At 39.7% G+C, this 19,219-nt stretch overlaps 1 protein-coding gene across 1 annotated transcript; it reads right to left on the bottom strand.

Moving 5' to 3' along the window:
• Positions 1-51: 51 nt before the first annotated feature.
• LOC132099219 (polyunsaturated fatty acid 5-lipoxygenase-like) lies at positions 52-17,977 on the bottom strand. The gene is made up of 14 exons (XM_059505658.1): positions 17,786-17,977; positions 13,577-13,775; positions 13,417-13,489; positions 11,360-11,482; positions 11,072-11,178; positions 10,747-10,919; positions 6,166-6,312; positions 5,879-6,076; positions 3,892-3,978; positions 1,686-1,864; positions 1,411-1,535; positions 1,187-1,287; positions 925-1,095; positions 52-835 (listed from the first exon to the last, which is right to left on the bottom strand). Exons 1-14 carry the CDS (start codon positions 17,942-17,944, stop codon positions 656-658), a joined length of 2,022 nt encoding a protein of 673 aa, XP_059361641.1. The 5' UTR covers positions 17,945-17,977; the 3' UTR covers positions 52-655.
• Positions 17,978-19,219: the final 1,242 nt, after the last annotated feature.

Raw genomic sequence — 19,219 nt, 5'->3', positions numbered from 1 at the left:
CAAATTTGACAAGAGCAGAAAGCAGGAGACAAAGTGATGGTAAAATGAGCAAACTTGGTTTATTGAATAATCTTAGTATCTTTCAATGCTCAGACTTCATCTAATCAGCACAAATCCAACAAGTGTTAATTTGTTACAAAACCCAACAATCATAAGATAGAATGGAAATAATAAGTAATATAAAATATAAACACATTAAAATGACACAATTGAAGAGTAATAAAATGATGAATATGCAGTGAAATGGCATAAACTGAACACGTGATTAAATGATAAATCAAATTACAATTACGTGAATGACTAATGATTATAAAAATTAAATTTCTTTGTTTGCATATGATTGCTCCATGAAGTAACATACACCCGTAGGTTGCTGATTAGAATCCCTAAATGCATCACATTTCAATTACTGTGAATCTTAATTGCATTTTTTTTTTTTTGTAATGACATCCGATTCTTGGTGTAAGTGTATAATACTTTGTATTATTTTCATCCAGATTACCATTTTCAAAAAAATCCTTACAGTTACCGTAGTAATGATTTTTGTTTATGAAGATATTTTGTCAGGTGGATCCGAATACCCCAGTTAAATATATATATATATATATATATATATATATATATATATATATACACATTTCCCAGAGTTGTTCTCTCAGATGGCGACGCTGTTGGGGATTCTGTCTGGAGACAGATACCAATAGGGCAATTTCAGGTTTTCATTTCGGCTCTTGATGATGTTGGTCACTTCAACTAATTTCTTGCGGAAAGTCGTAGTGGCCTCCATGACTGGTTGCTCAGTGAAGTAGTTGTCTGGATACACACCTAAAAACAGCTGGGGGAAGATTTGGACAAAGAACTATGTTTTCTTTGTTTTGTGTTGTAAGTGTATTCAAACTAGTTATGAATAATCAGCCATCAAACCTCTCCGTCCTGGAACTGACTAAGTGCCCAGACTGCTCCTAGATGCCAACTGGCACGTCCACGGTCCGGCAGACTCTCCATGATGTACTTCATATCCACCTGGCCCTTCTGTGTGGCAGGAGGCTTCCTCATGGTGGAAGGACTGTTGGGGACCCAGGCAAACCAGTCAAACTGGAACACAGGACAAGCACACAAATATCAGCCAATAGATACCAACCCAGGCATAGTTTAGATTCATCCAGAAAAGAGTGCATCATCCCACCTGTCCGAAGTTAACAGCAGCATGTTGTGCTGAAGCTGTGAAAATCACAACAGTCAGGTACTCAACCAACTGCTCACGAGTTTTCAGGAACTCTGGAAATTCTGTGAACATTGGAAACAGTTTGACCTATATGCAATGAAATGTGACTTTATACACCATGCAAACACAATACACATGCCATCATAAGAACATGCAAACTTGTAGAAAATCAATTCTGTACTCACCACCATTCTTGGGACAGTTCTTCATACCAGAGAAACAAACATCTTGAACAAATGCCTGGATCTCCTCGTCCTCCTGAACAGACTCATCACTGCTGTAGTAGATCCTGACCACATCAGAAACGAAACTAGAGGAAGATGAATAGCAATAGCAATGATGAATCAGCAAATTCAAAAACAAATCCAGGCATCAAATGGTTTACTCGTTTCTTTAATGTCATTAAATCTCAACCTCAGCATTTGAACATCTGTAATTGTTTGTGTATTTTATCAGTTACCTTCTCACTGCCTCCCAGACCATCATGCCATCATCTCTGTAGTAGTAGTTGGGCAGGTCGTCCTTGTTGTCCACTCCTCGAGCTTTCACTGACTCAGGGAAGCACATGGACTTGTAGGTTAAAGTCTTCATGGCCTTTTGAATCACTTCAACAACTGCAATCCCACCGGTGCCGTTAGCCTTCAAGGTAGGACACTAGTGATTACTTTTTCTGTCTCAGATTAAATTTTGTAAATGCTTGTTTAAAGAAGTGCAGTGAATTTGAAGCCAGAGCCTACAGCTAGTAGCAGTGGTGAGAAAAAAATCAATGCAGCATATCATAATATTCAAGTCTAATGGGGTTTTAGTTTTGGCCTGTTGTAGAACCTCTACATATAAATACTTAATTTATGTCAGTACTAGTGTTGTCACGGTACCAAAATTTCAGTATTCGGTACCGATACCAGTGAAAATCCACGGTTCTCGGTACCAATTTCGGTACCAAAGCAAAACACAAAAATATAAAAATTAAAAAAAAAATAACTTTTTAGCACTAAAAATAAAACCAATGCCATTGTTTATACTTATTTACAATTGTGTTTAAAGTTTTTCTACAAGTTATATAATTATGAAAAACAGTAAACAAGTTTCACCCAAATTTAATTTGTCTTTTAATTTATGAAATTTAAACATTTTATTTTTGGTAAATAAAAGGGATTTGCTAATAAAATTAAAACATGGAAGAAATATTGTGATTTATTTCTTTAAAAAATTAAGTTTTATAATTTTTTTCAACAGTAGCAGTATCACATAAATTTTACTAAATAATAGTAACATTTCTAGCACAATGCCTTCATGTAAAAATTAACTTTAAGGCCTAATGAATGCATATTTGTCATTTGAGTATTGATAATACTTCTACTAATTCTACTATCATACTAATGTTTATACAATGCACTATGAATTGATGGGTTCATGAATATTAATCACGTTGTCTGCGTTCAGTCAAAATGATTTGCTGAAATCAAAACAGGGACGGGAAGAGATCAGCGCCAGCCAATGAAATTGCCATTTGCGCATTAGCTCCGCCCACTACCGGAGAAACCGGTATGTCTTCTGCTTGTTTGAAAATGAATAATTCTAAATGAACTCCATTATTTTGACAGGAGAAGACAACAAAGAATAGTTTACATATAGCGTATCGATTCAGCGTGGTAAGACTCTCGCTCTCTCTCTCTTTGCATGTGTGAGAAACAGCGTAAACCAGTAAAGCGACGGCGAGTCGTGCGCCTTCACAAAGAGTTTACAGAGCATCAAATACAGGTGCGCTGTGCGTCCATTTGAGATGAACTGAAAAGTTCAGATCGCTTGATGGAGAGAGAACTCTGAAGCTCAGATGATGAAATTAATGCAAGCGTCATGCGCTTCAGTCTATGTAGTAAATAAACCCGCACGTCTCTGCCATTCATTAATTCACACAGAGACGCGCAGAACACGGATTCATATTTCAAACTTTTGCAGCTTAACATTTACAGATACTGGTCCATATGGAGATTTGATTTGATTAATTTATGCTAACTTTGACAAGTTCCATGACTGTCCATATTAAAATGTAAGTTTCATTTTCATGACTGGATTTTGAGATTCCGTCCTCGTTTTCTGCTTCGGGGAAATCATAGCGCTGAACTGGGTTTGAACGGGACCTCGGTACTACCGGTACTTAAAGAAACCTGGTACCGTCACATTTACATTTTTTTAGTACAGACTTGGTACCGAAGTACCGGGTCTTTTGACAACACTAGTCAGTACCATGTGAAAAGTGAAAGGATTTAGTAAGCAGGTCACATTATTATCTCTTAAACCTTATGTTAACTACATCTCCCAGAATGTACTGTACTTGACTTGTTCATTATTTTAGGGTGTTTTTATGCTTTGGAATCACCAAAGTGTTTGTTAGCTTTTGGAGGCAAGAAATATATTCCTATATTTGAGCCCTCAGGTGGAATCGTGTTCTTGAATAACATTAACTTTGGGAACAGTATTGTGTCTTACGATAATATTGTATTGTGGCTTCTCTGGTGATTCCCACCCCTAACAGGTAGATGACTGAATATCTGAGTCTGATATTTAAATCTCCAGACCTTGAAGTCATGTGAACGAAGCAGATAGACATGAAGAGAAAAGCTGTAGTTCCTAACAAGGTAGTGTTTATGAAGGGTTAAAGATACCTTCTCAAAGACCCCAGATTCACCAATGAGATTTTCACGAGCTGCAGTGTTGATGGCAACAGTGTAACGTACATGAGGTATCAGCAACTGTGAGGAGAAAATGAAGCATTTAAAAATAAGTCTGGCAGTAAGACACTGAAATGAGTGGCCTAGAGTGCTTTATTGCCTTCGGTGTTAAGCTTCATACCAAAATCATTGTAACACCTGCCTAGAGTGTCTAGTTGCTTTTATAGCAAGAGCAATATAATAAAGGACACCAATGTATTTTACAATGATTTGAACGGACTTTATCCAATCAGAATTCAGAAGTAATTCAGAAACAGGAAAATACAGGTGCTGGTCATATAATTTGAATAACATCAAAAAGTTGATTTATTCCACTTTTTTAATTCCATTCAAAAAGTGAAACTTGTGTATTATACTCCTTCATTAGACACAGACTGATATTTCAAATGTTTATTTCTTTAAATTTTGATTATTAACTAAGGAAAATCCCAAATTCAGTATCTCAGAAAATTTGTTGTGAAAAGATTCAATATTAAAATTATTGTGAAAAGGTTCAATATTAAACACACCTGGTGCCTGACTCTAATCAGCTAATTAACTCAAAATGCCTGCAAAGGCCTTTAAATGGTCTCTCAGTCTAGTTCTGTAAGCTACACAATCATGGGGAATACTGCCGACTTGACAGTTTTACAAAAGACGACCACTGACACCTTCCACAAGGAGGGCAAGACACAAAAGGTCATTGCAAAAGAGGCTGGCTGTTCACAGAGCTCTGCGTCCAAGCACATTAATAGAGAGGCGAAAGGAAGGAAAAGATGTGGTAGAAAAAAGTGTACAAGCAAAAGGGATAACCGCCCCCTGGAGAGGATTGTGAAACAAAACCCATTCAAAAATGTGGGGGAGATTAACAAAGAGTGGACTGCAGCTGGAGTCAGTGCTTCAAGAACCACTACACACAGACGTATGCAAGACATGGGTTTCAGCTGTCGCACTCCTTGTGTCAATCCACTCTTGAACAACAGACAGAGTCAGAAACGTCTCACTTCTAAAAGGACTGGACTGCTGATGAGTGGTCCAAAGTTATGTTCTCTGATGAAAGTAAATTTAGCATTTCCTTTAGATATCAGGGTCCCAGAGTCTGGAGGAAGAGAGGAGAGGCACACAATCCATGTTGCTTGAGGTCCAGTGTAAAGTTGAAAGATGGTTTGCGGTGCCATGTCATCTGCTAGTGTTGGTCCACTGTGTTTTCTGAGGTCAAAGGTCAATGCAGCCATATACCAGGAAGTTTTAGGGCACTTCATGCTTCCTGTTGCTGACCAACTTTATGGAGATGCAGAGTTCATTTTCCAACAGGACTTCATGTTCATACTTTTCAGTTGGCCAAGATTTCTACAAATATTTTCTTTGTATTGGTCTTCAGTTATATTCTAATTTTCTGAGATACTGAATTTGGGATTTTCTATAGTTGTCAGTTATTATCATCAAAATTAAAAGAAATAAACATTTGAAATATATCAGTCTGTGTGTAATGAATTCATATAATATACAAGTTTAACTTTTAATGGAATTAGTGAAAAAATCTACTTTTTGATGATATTCTAATTATATGACCAGCACCTGTATAGGTTGCATGTTATACCCTGGAGATACTTAATCAATTTTATTAATGAAGGACACAAAAAACATGATTGGATTCTGGAAAAACAAGAACTGTGTAATCTAGAACTGTAAACACACAGGCACTAAATGGGTTAGAGCATGCTTTTTCTGGACATTAAATAATGGTATCACAAAATCTTGTTGTGTGATTCATTTTAATAATCTCCTCCCATAAATAAATGGGAAACTCCTAAAACAGTAACTGCATCCATGCCTTCTCATCACTAATGTTTTACTGCATGTCATTAGCCATAAAGCCAAAAGAGTGTTAGTAAATCTTCCTCTAAATCTCACAGCAATAAAAAAGGTTGAAGGATGCTACCTTGTATATGGGATGAACTGCAGAGAGCTGTCTGTACATGGCGATGGTAAAAACCTCAGAGGTCAGATGTGTCCTGAGAAGGTGTGTGACCAGCTGGTGTACATTGAAGTCAGAGCATTTCACCCACATCTTGGCCAGCATCCAGTCGTACTGATCATCGCTTGGGAGAAAGATCTCAGCGGTGGTCTGACGGCTGAGCTGTTTCACAGAGCAAAGAGAGTATTTGGTAAAAACTCCAAGGCTTAGTTTGAGCACCAACTCTTTTATTAGATTATTTCTGCAGGCACCTGAATAGCAATCGGTAGGATTTCATTCTGGTTGTTCTTGTACAACAGACAGAAGGGAGCAGCCAAATACTGCTGGGTATCTGGGTCTGTGGCATTGGCTTGCACTCCCTCCAGTATTCCATAGTCTGCTATGTAGATGTTTCCTGCCTGTAACACAGAGATGTTTAGTATTGGACACTGGAGAATTTCTATTCTATTCACATCCAGAATTGACCACTGCTCCAGCTTTCTTTGTGGCAGATCATCTAAACTCCATCCAGACAACATCCTGAACTCTGCTGCACGCCTGCTCATTCACTGCTTGTCCTCCATAAGCCACATTTTAATAAATGTTGTTTTTAGAGCTGGAACAACTAATCGATTTAATCGATTAGCATATTTTAAATCTGCGGTGACCAAAGTGTGGCAGTAATGAGCCACCGGAGGTTTTACTCAGCCAGTACAGCAGGAGAAGTAGCGAATAGCCAATAGCTGGCCTCGTTTTATGTCACGTGATTCCCGCACAGCGTCTCTGCAGCATTCAGCGAGATGGCGGAGGCAGGCAACAGTGGAGTAAGTAATAAAGAAAAAAGCGGAAGATAAAACTAATCAAACGAAGTCACCTAAAGTGTGGGAGCACTTTACTTTGAGCCTTCAAAAAAGAAAAGTAACCTGTAAACTCTGCACTACTGAACTGGTCTGGCACGGGAGTACTACGTCTCTGCACGGGCATCTTCAACAAAAACACGTGTGTGTTGAAGCGGAGGACCAAGCATCGGCATGGTGAGTTTAGTCCACGCAAAAATACTTGGCAGTTATATAATGTATCGACACATGATTGTCGTGGTTTAACCTCTTAACCCCCACCTGAACAGAGCACACTTTCTCCAGTTTGGATCTAAAAGCTACATGAAAAAGTGTTGAAATAGCAAGGATGAAAACATAACAAAAATGTGACAAGAGTTACAAAAAAACGTGATGAAAACATGATAAAAGAGTAATAAAAAAAGCCACAAAAAAGTTACAACAAAGCAGCAACTTAAGAGCGAGAAAAACGTGCCTGTTGCAATTTATAAGTTGTAGTTGATTGACATTGAATAATTATAACTAAGGTTAAATGATTATAATTGCTTTAATGTTTGTGATCATTTGTTGTTCGCCTTTACAATATATTCAAACAAACTACATTACCCATGAGCAGTGGCGTGAGTGAGCAGGAAGTGGGTGGAGCTAGAGCAGCAGTCTGTGTCTTGGCTCTTCGGCTGTTTTATTATGATTTTTCAACGTGATTTATTTTGTCATCAAAATTTCTTGTCTCAGTAAAGTTTCCTGCAAAGCTGAGATGACGCCTCTGTCATTTTTTGCTCCAAACTATTTCAGTGCCAGACAAGCAACAATAACACAACAAATGAAGTCGAACTGGAGACAATACGCTCTGTTAAGGTGGGGGGTAAGACGTTAATATAACGCCAAACAGTGTTAGAAATATTGGTGATGATTTGTTCATAATTCAAATGAAAATGTTCGTTTTGGTTTTATAATCGTACTTACTCTGTCATTTTTTTGTGTGTGTTTTACGAAGAAACAAACCAATCTTAGTGATTTTGTGTGCAACAGGAAGATACTCACCCCGCAGCAATGTGCACCATTGACAGACAATGTTTTAAACATGCTAGTGAAAGACACGAGACCGCTCTCAATGGTGGAAGGAGCAGGCTTCCAACAAATGTTAAAATCATTCAATCCAGGTTACACTATCCCCTCTAGAACGCATTTTGCGAGGTTGTTGGTCAAGAAATACAATGCCACAGTTGATCAAGTGAAATCAACCATCTCAGCCATTGACAGTAAATCAGAATCAGAATGAGCTTTTATTGCCAGGTATTTTTACACATACGAGGAATTTGTTTTCGTGACAGAAGCTCCGCAGTACAACAGAATGACAGCGACAGAACATAAAACGCATAATAAAAGGATATAAAAAATACCAAAAATACAAATAAGTAGATAAGGAATGACAATATACAAATTGACAATTGTAGGCAGGTATATTACAAAAATGCAGTTATGTATGTACATGTATATTATGTGCAAAATTTAAGTGTATACTAAGTATGTGTGTTAGATAAATTAAGTGTATGTGTATATAAATATAAAGTGTAGTGTGTTCAGTGTGTATCAGCTGTTCATAAGATGGATTGCCTGAGGGAGGAAACTGTTCCTGTGTCTGGTCGTTCTGGTGCTCAGTGCTCTGTAGCGTCGACCAGATGGCAACAGTTCAAAGAGGGAGTGTGCTGGATGTGAGGGGTCCAGAGTGATTTTAACAGCCCTTTTGCTCACTCTGGATAAGTACAGTTCTTGAATAGATGGGAGGGTTGTACCGATGATTCGCTCAGCAGTCCGGACTACCCTCTGTAGTCTTCTGAGGTCAGATTTAGAAGCTGAGCTGAACCAGACAGTTACTGAAGTGCAGAGGATGGATTCAATGATGGTGGAGTAGAACTGTTTCAGCAGATCCTGTGGCAGGTTAAACTTCCTCAGCTGGCGAAGGAAGTACAACCTCTGCTGGGCCTTTTTCACAATGGAGTCAATGTGATTGTCCCACTTCAGGTCCTGAGAGATAGTGGTGCCCAGGAACCTGAATGACTCCACTGCAGTCACAGTGCTGTTCATGATGGTGAGTGGGGGGAGTGCAGGGGGGTTTCTCCTGAAGTCCACAGTCATCTCCACTGTTTTGAGCGTGTTAAGCTCCAGGTTGTTGAGACTGCACCAGACAGCCAGCTCTTTAACCTCCTGTCCGTAAGCAGACTCGTCACCGTCCTGAATGAGGCCGATGAGTGTGGTGTCATCTGCAAACTTCAGGAGCTTGACAGAGGGGTCCTTAAATGTGCAATCATTAGTGTACAGGGAGAAGAGCAGTGGGGAGAGAACGCAGCCCTGGGGAGCTCCGGTGCTGATTGTACGGGTGCTGGATGTGTATTTTCCCAGCCTCACTAAAGTGGCTCTGACTGCAGCCATTTGGACTAGTGTAGCCACTGTAGCATACTTGGGAATCACATGCCACTATATTGGAATCGAATTGAAGTTAATTTGCCTCTCTACTATGCCGTTGAAGGAGAGACATACTGATATTGCAGGGTGGCTGGAAGAAATATTGGACAAATTTGAAATTCTTCTTGATAAAATATCTGCTATTGTGCAGGACAATGGGGCCAACATTGTGGCTGCTGCTTGTCTACTGGAAGAGGAATATGGATGGGCCTCTCTCAGATGCACAGGTCACACATCGCAGCTTATTCTCACCTCTTCTCTTAAACACCAGATCATTGCCAAAGCGGTTGGAGCTTCACGATGCCTTGTTGAGCATTTTAAAAGAAATGAACTTGCATCCACCAAACTGAAACAAAAACAAAAACAAATGGGCAAAACTGAACACAAACTTATCCAAGATGTTAGTACTAGATGGTATAGTACCTATCACATGATCAGTCGCCTGCTTGAGCAACGGTGGCCTGTTACTGCAACACTGTAGGACCTAACAGGCAAGAAATATTTAGACTTAAAACTAGACCAACAGAGCCTAATTGAAGAGCTTTCCACAGCCCTGAAGCCTTTTGACTGTGCCACAGAGTACACAAGTGGTGAAAAATACACTACAATTTCCTCTGTGCCACCATTGGTAAAAGGATTGGTCAAGTCAATGCAAGGTATGGATTTTGAAACACCAGGTGCACAAGCGTTCCTTCACACAGCTGTAGAACAGCTTGAACAGCGATGGAAGAGTGAAACCACATAACACTGTAATCCTTTGTTCTTCTCTGGATCCAAGGTTTTGTAAACCAAAGTTTCTTTCTTCTGAGGATAGCTTCAAAGTTCAAGTCAAAGTCCAAATGAAGGCAGTTGAAATGTCCAGCACCTGACAGTACACCACCTGCTCCTGAAAAGGCTCCTGTCTCCTTAATTGAGTCTCTTCTGGATTCCAACACCAGCAGTGAGGAAGAAGCCAAGGAAGGAGAAGCTGAGTAGGAAAGTCAGGCAGGAGGTCCTCACGTACTTTGGGGAGAAGTGCATTCCCAAGGGGGAAAATCCGTTAGAGAGGTGGAAACTGAATGAGGTGAAATATCCCTTTTTGTCAAGCAAAGTCCTACCTCTGTATACGGAGCACTTCCACACCAGCAGAGCGGCTGTTTTCTGCAGCAGGAAACATAGCCTCTAAAAAGAGAGCAAGCTTAAGCCCTGATCATTTGGACATGTTGACCTGCCATGGTGAAAACATTATTTGAAATCTCCTTGTGAAATTTGCTTGATAGTACGTATGGGTCAGTGTTTTGATTGCAGAAGAGTTCGACAAAGGATTACTAACACATAATAAAACACAACTCCAGGTATGTTTTTGATGATATGACAATGCAAAATGGATAAAATCTCTAAAAGGTCTATGTTGAATGATTAAGACCCTTTGTTAATAATTTACTTGGGAAAAGATGGGCAAAACTAAAATATAAGTACATGAACCGATTAATCATAAAAATAATCTACTGATTAATCGATAATAGAAATAACCGTTAATTGCAGCCTTAGTTGTTTTGTTTTTCTTCTGACCTTTAATTCCTCCTGTAGTGTGAGACCTCTATCCAGGGAGCATCCCACCATCTCCTGTGTGACTGCAAAGTTGTCTGGAAGATTCATGCACTTACTGATCATCACAGGATTGCAGCCGTTCAAGAACTGATAGCCAAACATTAAGTCCTCGTTCCAGTTCTGCATCACATGCTCTGTCAAAGGGAATAATAGAGTCAGCTGCCAGTGAGTTCAGGAGTATGTGTGTCTCAGCCTGTTTGCATTTACATGCACTCAAAAGAAGGGTTGTTTTAGTATTAGAGAAAAGTGAATAAAAATAAAAGAACTAAGTAAGAACCATTCAAACCTGACACAGTGTTCTTGATTTCCACAAATATTTTTCTGAAATCTTCAATATTGGTCCAAGAGGACTGGAACAACTTCATAAATTTATTAAGACCAAGATTGGCAATCCTGAAAGAGAAGATCGTGGCAAGAACACATCAACAATGCTCACAATGTCTGGTTCAGTTTCAGCTACACTTGATTCTCCATTTATTTTGAGATATTTCCTAGCAATAGTCACAGGAAATCAATAGCATGCATATCTGCTTGTGATACGTGCAAAGAGATGAACACAAATGGTGTAACCTACGCTTCAAGGAAATTCAAAGAGAAGTCCACACTTTTTGCCGTTTCAAACTGAATGTCCAAAGGAAGTTCAGTGCTTGTGTTGGCATCGATGCTCAGGGGGAAACCAGTGCGCCACTCCTTCCACCTTCAAGAAACAGCTAAATTAATCTTTCAGTTGTTTGGAAAATTATTTTAGGTTATATGAAAATGTATTATTCCCCCACAACACACAAGGCTTGGTGTAGTGTTAATGTTGTGTATGGTTAAAAGTGGTATACCACCTCTGACAGCAAGGGGCTCTGCTGAAAAACCAGCATATGCTGGTTAGGTATGTTTTAATCCTGGGATGCTGGTCCTTTGCTGGTTTATGCTGGTCCTTTGCCAGCGCATGACCAGCATAAACCAGCATGTGACTAGGGACTTGCATTTCAAGCAAAAGTAATAACCAATAATCATAGGGTATTATACGATTAGTAGTCGAAATTCGCACCCCTCCCATGCATGCACCTACGTACTCACACATGCATAAACACACACCCATAAAAGAGAGAGAGAGAGAGAGCCTGTTCAGGCTTTCAATCTGTATGATAACAAACTGTTTAATATATTAGAGAAAGGTCTATCCTAACCCAAGACAATTGATGGTTGTATGATTGCTGAAACACATTAATATAACAACCGAATGACGGCAATTATTAACATAACAGTCTGTGTATTATCAACTGCTCACAAGGCTGTAGGAGCCTAGGACATTTCTATTTTAAAAATAAGCATGAACCTTAATAGCATTTTTTGTTTTAAAGTTTACAGATTAAGATTAGAACAGATTAATTCAGACGTGAATATTAGCTTTAAAACACATTACGTGCTAAAACATATTGAACATATCAGCATGCTCCGGAAGAAGACGGGAGAGCAATCGGTTTACAATTAGTCCGGTGGCAGAGAACACCCTTTCTGATGGCACAGACATCAGGGGCACACACAAGTAAGCCTTTGCTGATTTTGCCAATCGGGGGTATTTGTGGTCGTTGGTTTTCCACTAGTACATGGGCAAGTGTCCTGGCAGAACTGATTTTATTTGGATGTGTCTGTGATTTCTGTGTTATAGTCCTCACCAAACAAGACCTTGATTGCAGATGCAGACATATTAGATTAGCATCATCACATTTTAGGAATAATGTCAAAATTACGATAATAAAATCATGTTACATTGCGTGAAGGAAAAGTGAATATATTACCAGTGTACTAATAAAATAATAAACAAAATAATAAATTAATAAAAAAAAAAAAGTATGTGACACCTGTCATTTTTCAAATTTAACACGAAAAACAGCAATAGGCTTACTGATGATTTTTTTTAAACTCAGAATTGATTTATTTCACATGAGACATTAGTTTGTATTAAACAGTTCTGTTTTTTTTCCAACATGCACTCAAATATTTTTTTGTTTCTATTTCGTTTTACAAATATTAAACAGGAAAATAGAACTGAATCACATGCCGCATGAAAGGAGGCAAATATCTCACTAAGAATTAAAGAGAGTAAAAAAAAAATTTGTTTGAATTTTATCTTAGAATTGACAGAAGCCTGAGGCTCTGTGTTATAATAAAAAGTAACAAATGCCAAAGCTTTTTTTTTTTTCTTTTTTTTTTTAGCCCAAAGCTTATTGCTATTAAAACATTACATATTAATTTCAAGCATTTATACCATAATTAAAAGCTTGTGAATAGTCACATAATGTTATTTACTTCAGAAAAATCAACATAAGAGTCATGCAGCTAGCTCATAATCATGACTCAATACATGGGAAACAGGAAGTTTCTCGCTCAGCACAGTGGACTGCATCATTTTTGTTGTGTGTTTGGTTGTTATGTGTACCGCACCCTAATTAAACTGAACCACGCACTGGTCCATCTCTTCCAACCAACCGCGTCCGAACAGGGGGGCGCTGGTGCGAGACCAAACAGTCTTTTGGCTGTGCACATAGAGGCAGGATGGCATGGAGGTGTAACAAATTAACAAATGATTAAATATCTTTTGAATGTTTACACCGGATAGTAACTGCGGCATCAAACCTGAACATTTGTTGTCTGGATTCCAGCTCCGCGTGCCTGTTCTCTTTCATATTATCATCCTGAGGTAATCGACCTAAATGTACATGCACAAATACATGCATAAATTACACACAAACAACAGTATTTGAGACAGGCTTCATTCGGTCAAGATGGGACTCACCCTTGCCATCTCGAAGAACCACTTCCTGTTCATTGGCTATCCAGCGATAACAGGGGAACTCGACGTGCTCTCCAGACGGAGTCGTCACATTGATGCATCTGCAGTACCACTGATCATTGAACAAGAATTTCCCCTTCTGAAGTTTCACCAGCACTATGTCTCCAAGGATCTCCTTCACGCTGACGTCAACAGATGCCACCTTTAACAACAGCTTCTGTTAGCCACAACTGAATCACATCGCTGGTGTGCAAACATTAACTGAAGAATCATGTCCAATGATTCCAAACTACCACCCTAATTATCACTGGATTGGTGACACATGTATTTAAAACCTGACAGAGGGATTTAAATTACTATGAATGAAGTGGACAAGTGAGGAAGTTTGTGGAAGCATTAATTGGGGAAAAACTGGGCAGTGTTGGGGAATAAAGCAATAAGCCGTATTATAAAAACAGTATTCTTCTACCAAACAATGTATATAAGGGGCATTGTTAGGAATGAGGAAAATAAACAGAAATGTTACGTTTATCCAAAGTCATTTTTGTTTATTAGAAGGATTGATCATCGAAAAACAGCAGCAAATATACTGGTTAATAAGATAGATTTAAATACAAGTTTGTTATTTAACATGTTTGCATCCTGATGCACAATGTCCTTCATGTCCTTCACTCATGATTCCTCTCAAACTACAGTATCATCCTGTTCACACAGCGCACACAACGCATCTGAACTCACTCCTGATTCCTCTCAAATTACAGTATCATCCTGTTCACACAGCGCACACAACGCATCTGAACTCACTCATGATTCCTCTCAAACTACAGTATCATCCCGTTCACGCAACGCACACACCGCATCTGAACTCATTCCTGATTCCTCTCAAACTACAGCATCATCCTGTTCACGCAACGCACACACCGCATCTGAACTCATTCCTGATTCCTCTCAAACTACAGTATCATCCTGTTCACACAGCGCACACAACGCATCTGAACTCACTCATGATTCCTCTTTAACTACAGTATCATCCTGTTCACACAGCGCACACAACGCATCTGAACACACTCCTGATTCCTCTCAAACTACAGTATCATCCTGTTCACACAGCGCTCACAACGCATCTGAACTCACTCCTGATTCCTCTCAAACTACAGTATCATCCTGTTCACACAGCATCCTGTTCACACAGCGCACACAACGCATCTGAACTCACTCATGATTCCTCTTTAACTACAGTATCATCCTGTTCACACAGCGCACACAACGCATCTGAACACACTCCTGATTTCTCTCAAACTACAGTATCATTCTGTTCACGCAACGCACACACCGCATCTGAACTCACTCCTGATTCCTCTCAAACTACAGTATCATCCTGTTCACGCAGCACACACAGCATCTGAACTCACTCCTGATTCCTCTCAAACTACAGTATCATCCTGTTCACGCAACGCACACACCGCATCTGAACTCATTCCTGATTCCTCTCAAACGACAGCATCATCCTGTTCACGCAACGCACACACCGCATCTGAACTCACTCCTGATTCCTCTCAAACTACAGTATCATCCTGTTCACACAGCGCACACAACGCATCTGAACTCATTCCTGATTCCTCTCAAACTACAGTATCATCCTGTTCACGCAGCACACACAGCATCTGAACTCACTCCTGATTCCTCTCAAACTACAGTATCATCCTGTTCACGCAGCACACACAGCATCTGAACTCACTCCTGATTCCTCTCAAACTACAGTATCATCCCGTTCACGCAACGCACACACCGCATCTGAACTCATTCCTGATTCCTCTCAAACGACAGCATCATCCTGTTCACGCAACACACACACCGCATCTGAACTCACTCCTGATTCCTCTCAAACTACAGTATCATCCTGTTCACACAGCGCACACAACGCATCTGAACTCACTCCTGATTCCTCTCAAACTACAGTATCATCCCGTTCACACAGCGCACACAACGCATCTGAACTCATTCCTGATTCCTCTCAAACTACAGTATCATCCTGTTCACACAGCGCACACAACGCATCTGAACTCACTCCTGATTCCTCTCAAACTACAGTATCATCCTGTTCACGCAGCACACACAGCATCTGAACTCACTCCTGATTCCTCTCAAACTACAGTATCATCCTGTTCACGCAACGCACACACCGCATCTGAACTCATTCCTGATTCCTCTCAAACGACAGCATCATCCTGTTCACGCAACGCACACACCGCATCTGAACTCACTCCTGATTCCTCTCAAACAACAGTATCATCCTGTTCACACAGCGCACACAACGCATCTGAACTCACTCCTGATTCCTCTCAAACGACAGCATCATCCTGTTCACGCAACGCACACACCGCATCTGAACTCACTCCTGATTCCTCTCAAACAACAGTATCATCCTGTTCACACAGCGCACACAACGCATCTGAACTCACTCCTGATTCCTCTCAAACTACAGCATCATCCCGTTCACGCAACGCACACACCGCATCTGAACTCATTCCTGATTCCTCTCAAACTACAGCATCATCCTGTTCACGCAACGCACACAACGCATCTGAACTCATTCCTGATTCATCTCAAACTACAGTATCATCCTGTTCACACAGCGCACACAACGCATCTGAACTCACTCCTGATTCCTCTCAAACTACAGTATCATCCTGTTCACGCAGCACACACAGCATCTGAACTCACTCCTGATTCCTCTCAAACTACAGTATCATCCTGTTCACGCAACGCACACACCGCATCTGAACTCATTCCTGATTCCTCTCAAACGACAGCATCATCCTGTTCACGCAACGCACACACCGCATCTGAACTCACTCCTGATTCCTCTCAAACTACAGTATCATCCTGTTCACACAGCGCACACAACACATCTGAACTCACTCATGATTCCTCTCAAACTACAGTATCATCCCGTTCACGCAACGCACACACCGCATCTGAACTCACTCCTGATTCCTCTCAAACTACAGCATCATCCTGTTCACGCAACGCACACACCGCATCTGAACTCATTCCTGATTCATCTCAAACTACAGTATCATCCTGTTCACACAGCGCACACAACGCATCTGAACTCACTCATGATTCCTCTCAAACTACAGTATCATCCTGTTCACACAGCGCACACAACGCATCTGAACACACTCCTGATTCCTCTCAAACTACAGTATCATCCTGTTCACACAGCGCTCACAACGCATCTGAACTCACTCCTGATTCCTCTCAAACTACAGTATCATCCTGTTCACACAGCATCCTGTTCAAGCAGCGCACACAACACATCTGAACTCATTCCTGATTCCTCTCAAACTACAGTATCATCCTGTTCACGCAGCACACACAGCATCTGAACTCACTCCTGATTCCTCTCAAACTACAGTATCATCCTGTTCACGCAACGCACACACCGCATCTGAACTCACTCCTGATTCCTCTCAAACTACAGTATCATCCTGTTCACGCAGCACACACACCGCATCTGAACTCACTCCTGATTCCTCTCAAACTACAGTATCATCCTGTTCACGCAACGCACACACCGCATCTGAACTCATTCCTGATTCCTCTCAAACTAAAGTATCATCCTGTTCACGCAGCACACACACCGCATCTGAACTCACTCCTGATTCCTCTCAAACTACAGTATCATCCTGTTCACACAGCGCACACAATGCATCTGAACTTACTCATGATTCCTCTTTAACTACAGTATCATCCTGTTCACACAGAGCTCACAACGCATCTGAACACACTCCCGATTCCTCTCAAACTACAGTATCATCCTGTTCACACAGCGCTCACAACACATTTGAACTCACTTCCGATTCCTCTCAACATGAGCACAGGAGAACTGTCAATCAATACATGCAAAACATTGCATGTATTAAAACTGACCTTGCTTATTTGAAAATATTTTTTTTTTCCATTAAAAAAGTAATGTGTTATATAATATTGCATGATTTGCTGACTGTGACTTCTCACTTTTTTTGAGGAAACAAAAGTCTGAAATGACAGCCATTATTAAATGAGAGTGATAAAACATATCTGATAAGCATTAGACATCAATAAATGAATGGAATAACTTCATGTTTAAACAGTGAACAACCTGTACTGTTCAATACATGGCATAGCTGTTTCCACTGAATTTTTAAGGGAGAAAACAATTCTTACCGATCCTCTTGCAAAGCTGTCAAAGAAGGATTTGTCCAGTAGAGTCTGGTCACTGCATCTCTCCGAGCCCACCAGCGTCAGGTAAATGTTATCATTCGTCCCAGCAAACTTCTGATTGCCAGTAGTGACAGACACCGTGTACGTGAACATCCTGCTCATATGTGAACACAAGTACAACAGATTAGTTAGTGATGATGTCCCGAACACGAACGAATCGTTCTATTTAAGCGGTTCTTCTTAGTGAACCGGTCGAACCAATTCGGACTGAATCGTTTGAAACGGTTCGCGTCTCCAGTAAACTCTAATCCACAAATTACTTCAATTATTCACCTTTTAACGTGGCCGACACTCCCTCTGGATGAAACCAATATCCCGAAGTGATTTACTCAAACGGTAGGAACTGCTTGAACCGGTTGATTCGGTTTAAGGGATCTCCGTTACTCTCAACCGAGAACCATTTCGAGAGGACGAAAAGCATCTAATCCAAGTATTTTATTAAACATCAGAGAGTGTGATGATATAAATATATTGTATTTTATCTAGTTCGTTTTTTAAAAGATGAATCTGTGCACTTTCCTCAGTTGAAGATTCGGTTAAAGGGCAAAGGGATTTGTCATGAATGTTGGACCATAATTAAAACTTTGTTTAATAAGGGATAATTTATTGTAATTTATAGTTACCGATGACACATTCACAAACTGAGTTTGTAGTAAATAGAACATAAACACGAGGATTATGAATAGTAAATAGTGGATTATGGTTTCTGCGCTGATTTATTTACTTTATATTAAAATCCTCTTATACACATCACTGCCTGTTAGGTACCTAGTTGCAAAACATAATTAGGTCATTCTTGTTGTACAGCAGCTTATGTCCCGTGATTTATTTAATCATATTTTCTCTAAAATTATAAGATAAAATTTATTTTCTCTAAATTTATAAGATATGGCTTTAAGTGTATATTTAGGTCTTTTGTTTCACTTAAATAGAGATAATATATATTATAAATACTTTTGTATTTTACACACCTTTTTACATATTTATGTGCATTCAATTTTATTATGTCCTCAGTGCAAAGTAATCAACTTCCACAAGAAATATAAAACATGAAGTGATAAAAATATAAAAATGTTTTCATTGTTATAGAGGCTAAACTGAATTACCGTGTCCCTGAAGTCATTTTCCACCCTGTTATTACATACTTTCTAGCCTTCCAAAATTGACTGCAATTCCATTGAGACCATTTTACAGAAGTGATCATTTATTTTTCCCACTGGAATTCATCTATACAAACTGAGTTAAGCTTCAGCTTCTTTTTTTTTTTTTAATGTTATCCTGCTATATGATACTGTGCAGAACCCTTAAGCTCCCAGGTCACTGGTACAGAACTCGAACTTGGAGGTAAAAATAAAAAAAACACCAACTAGGCTGAGC

Source organism: Carassius carassius, chromosome 22, assembly GCF_963082965.1.
Source record: "Carassius carassius chromosome 22, fCarCar2.1, whole genome shotgun sequence".
NCBI classification, from domain to species: Eukaryota; Metazoa; Chordata; class Actinopteri; order Cypriniformes; family Cyprinidae; genus Carassius; species Carassius carassius.
The sequence above is the reverse complement of the archived record's forward strand: the minus strand, read 5'-3'. Positions and strand labels throughout refer to the sequence as shown.

What these genes read in the sequence shown, in the direction of transcription:
- LOC132099219 (XM_059505658.1), bottom strand. Translation starts at nt 17,944, where the DNA reads ATGAGCAGGATGTTCACGTACACGGTGTCTGTCACTACTGGCAATCAG. An exon ending in ACAGCTTTGCAAGAGGATCG is followed by an intron (nt 13,776 to 17,785) that starts GTAAGAATTGTT and finishes CTGTTGTTAAAG; the next exon opens with GTGGCATCTGTTGACGTCAG. An exon ending in GTCTGGGAGGCAGTGAGAAG is followed by an intron (nt 1,536 to 1,685) that starts GTAACTGATAAA and finishes ATCTTCCTCTAG; the next exon opens with TTTCGTTTCTGATGTGGTCA.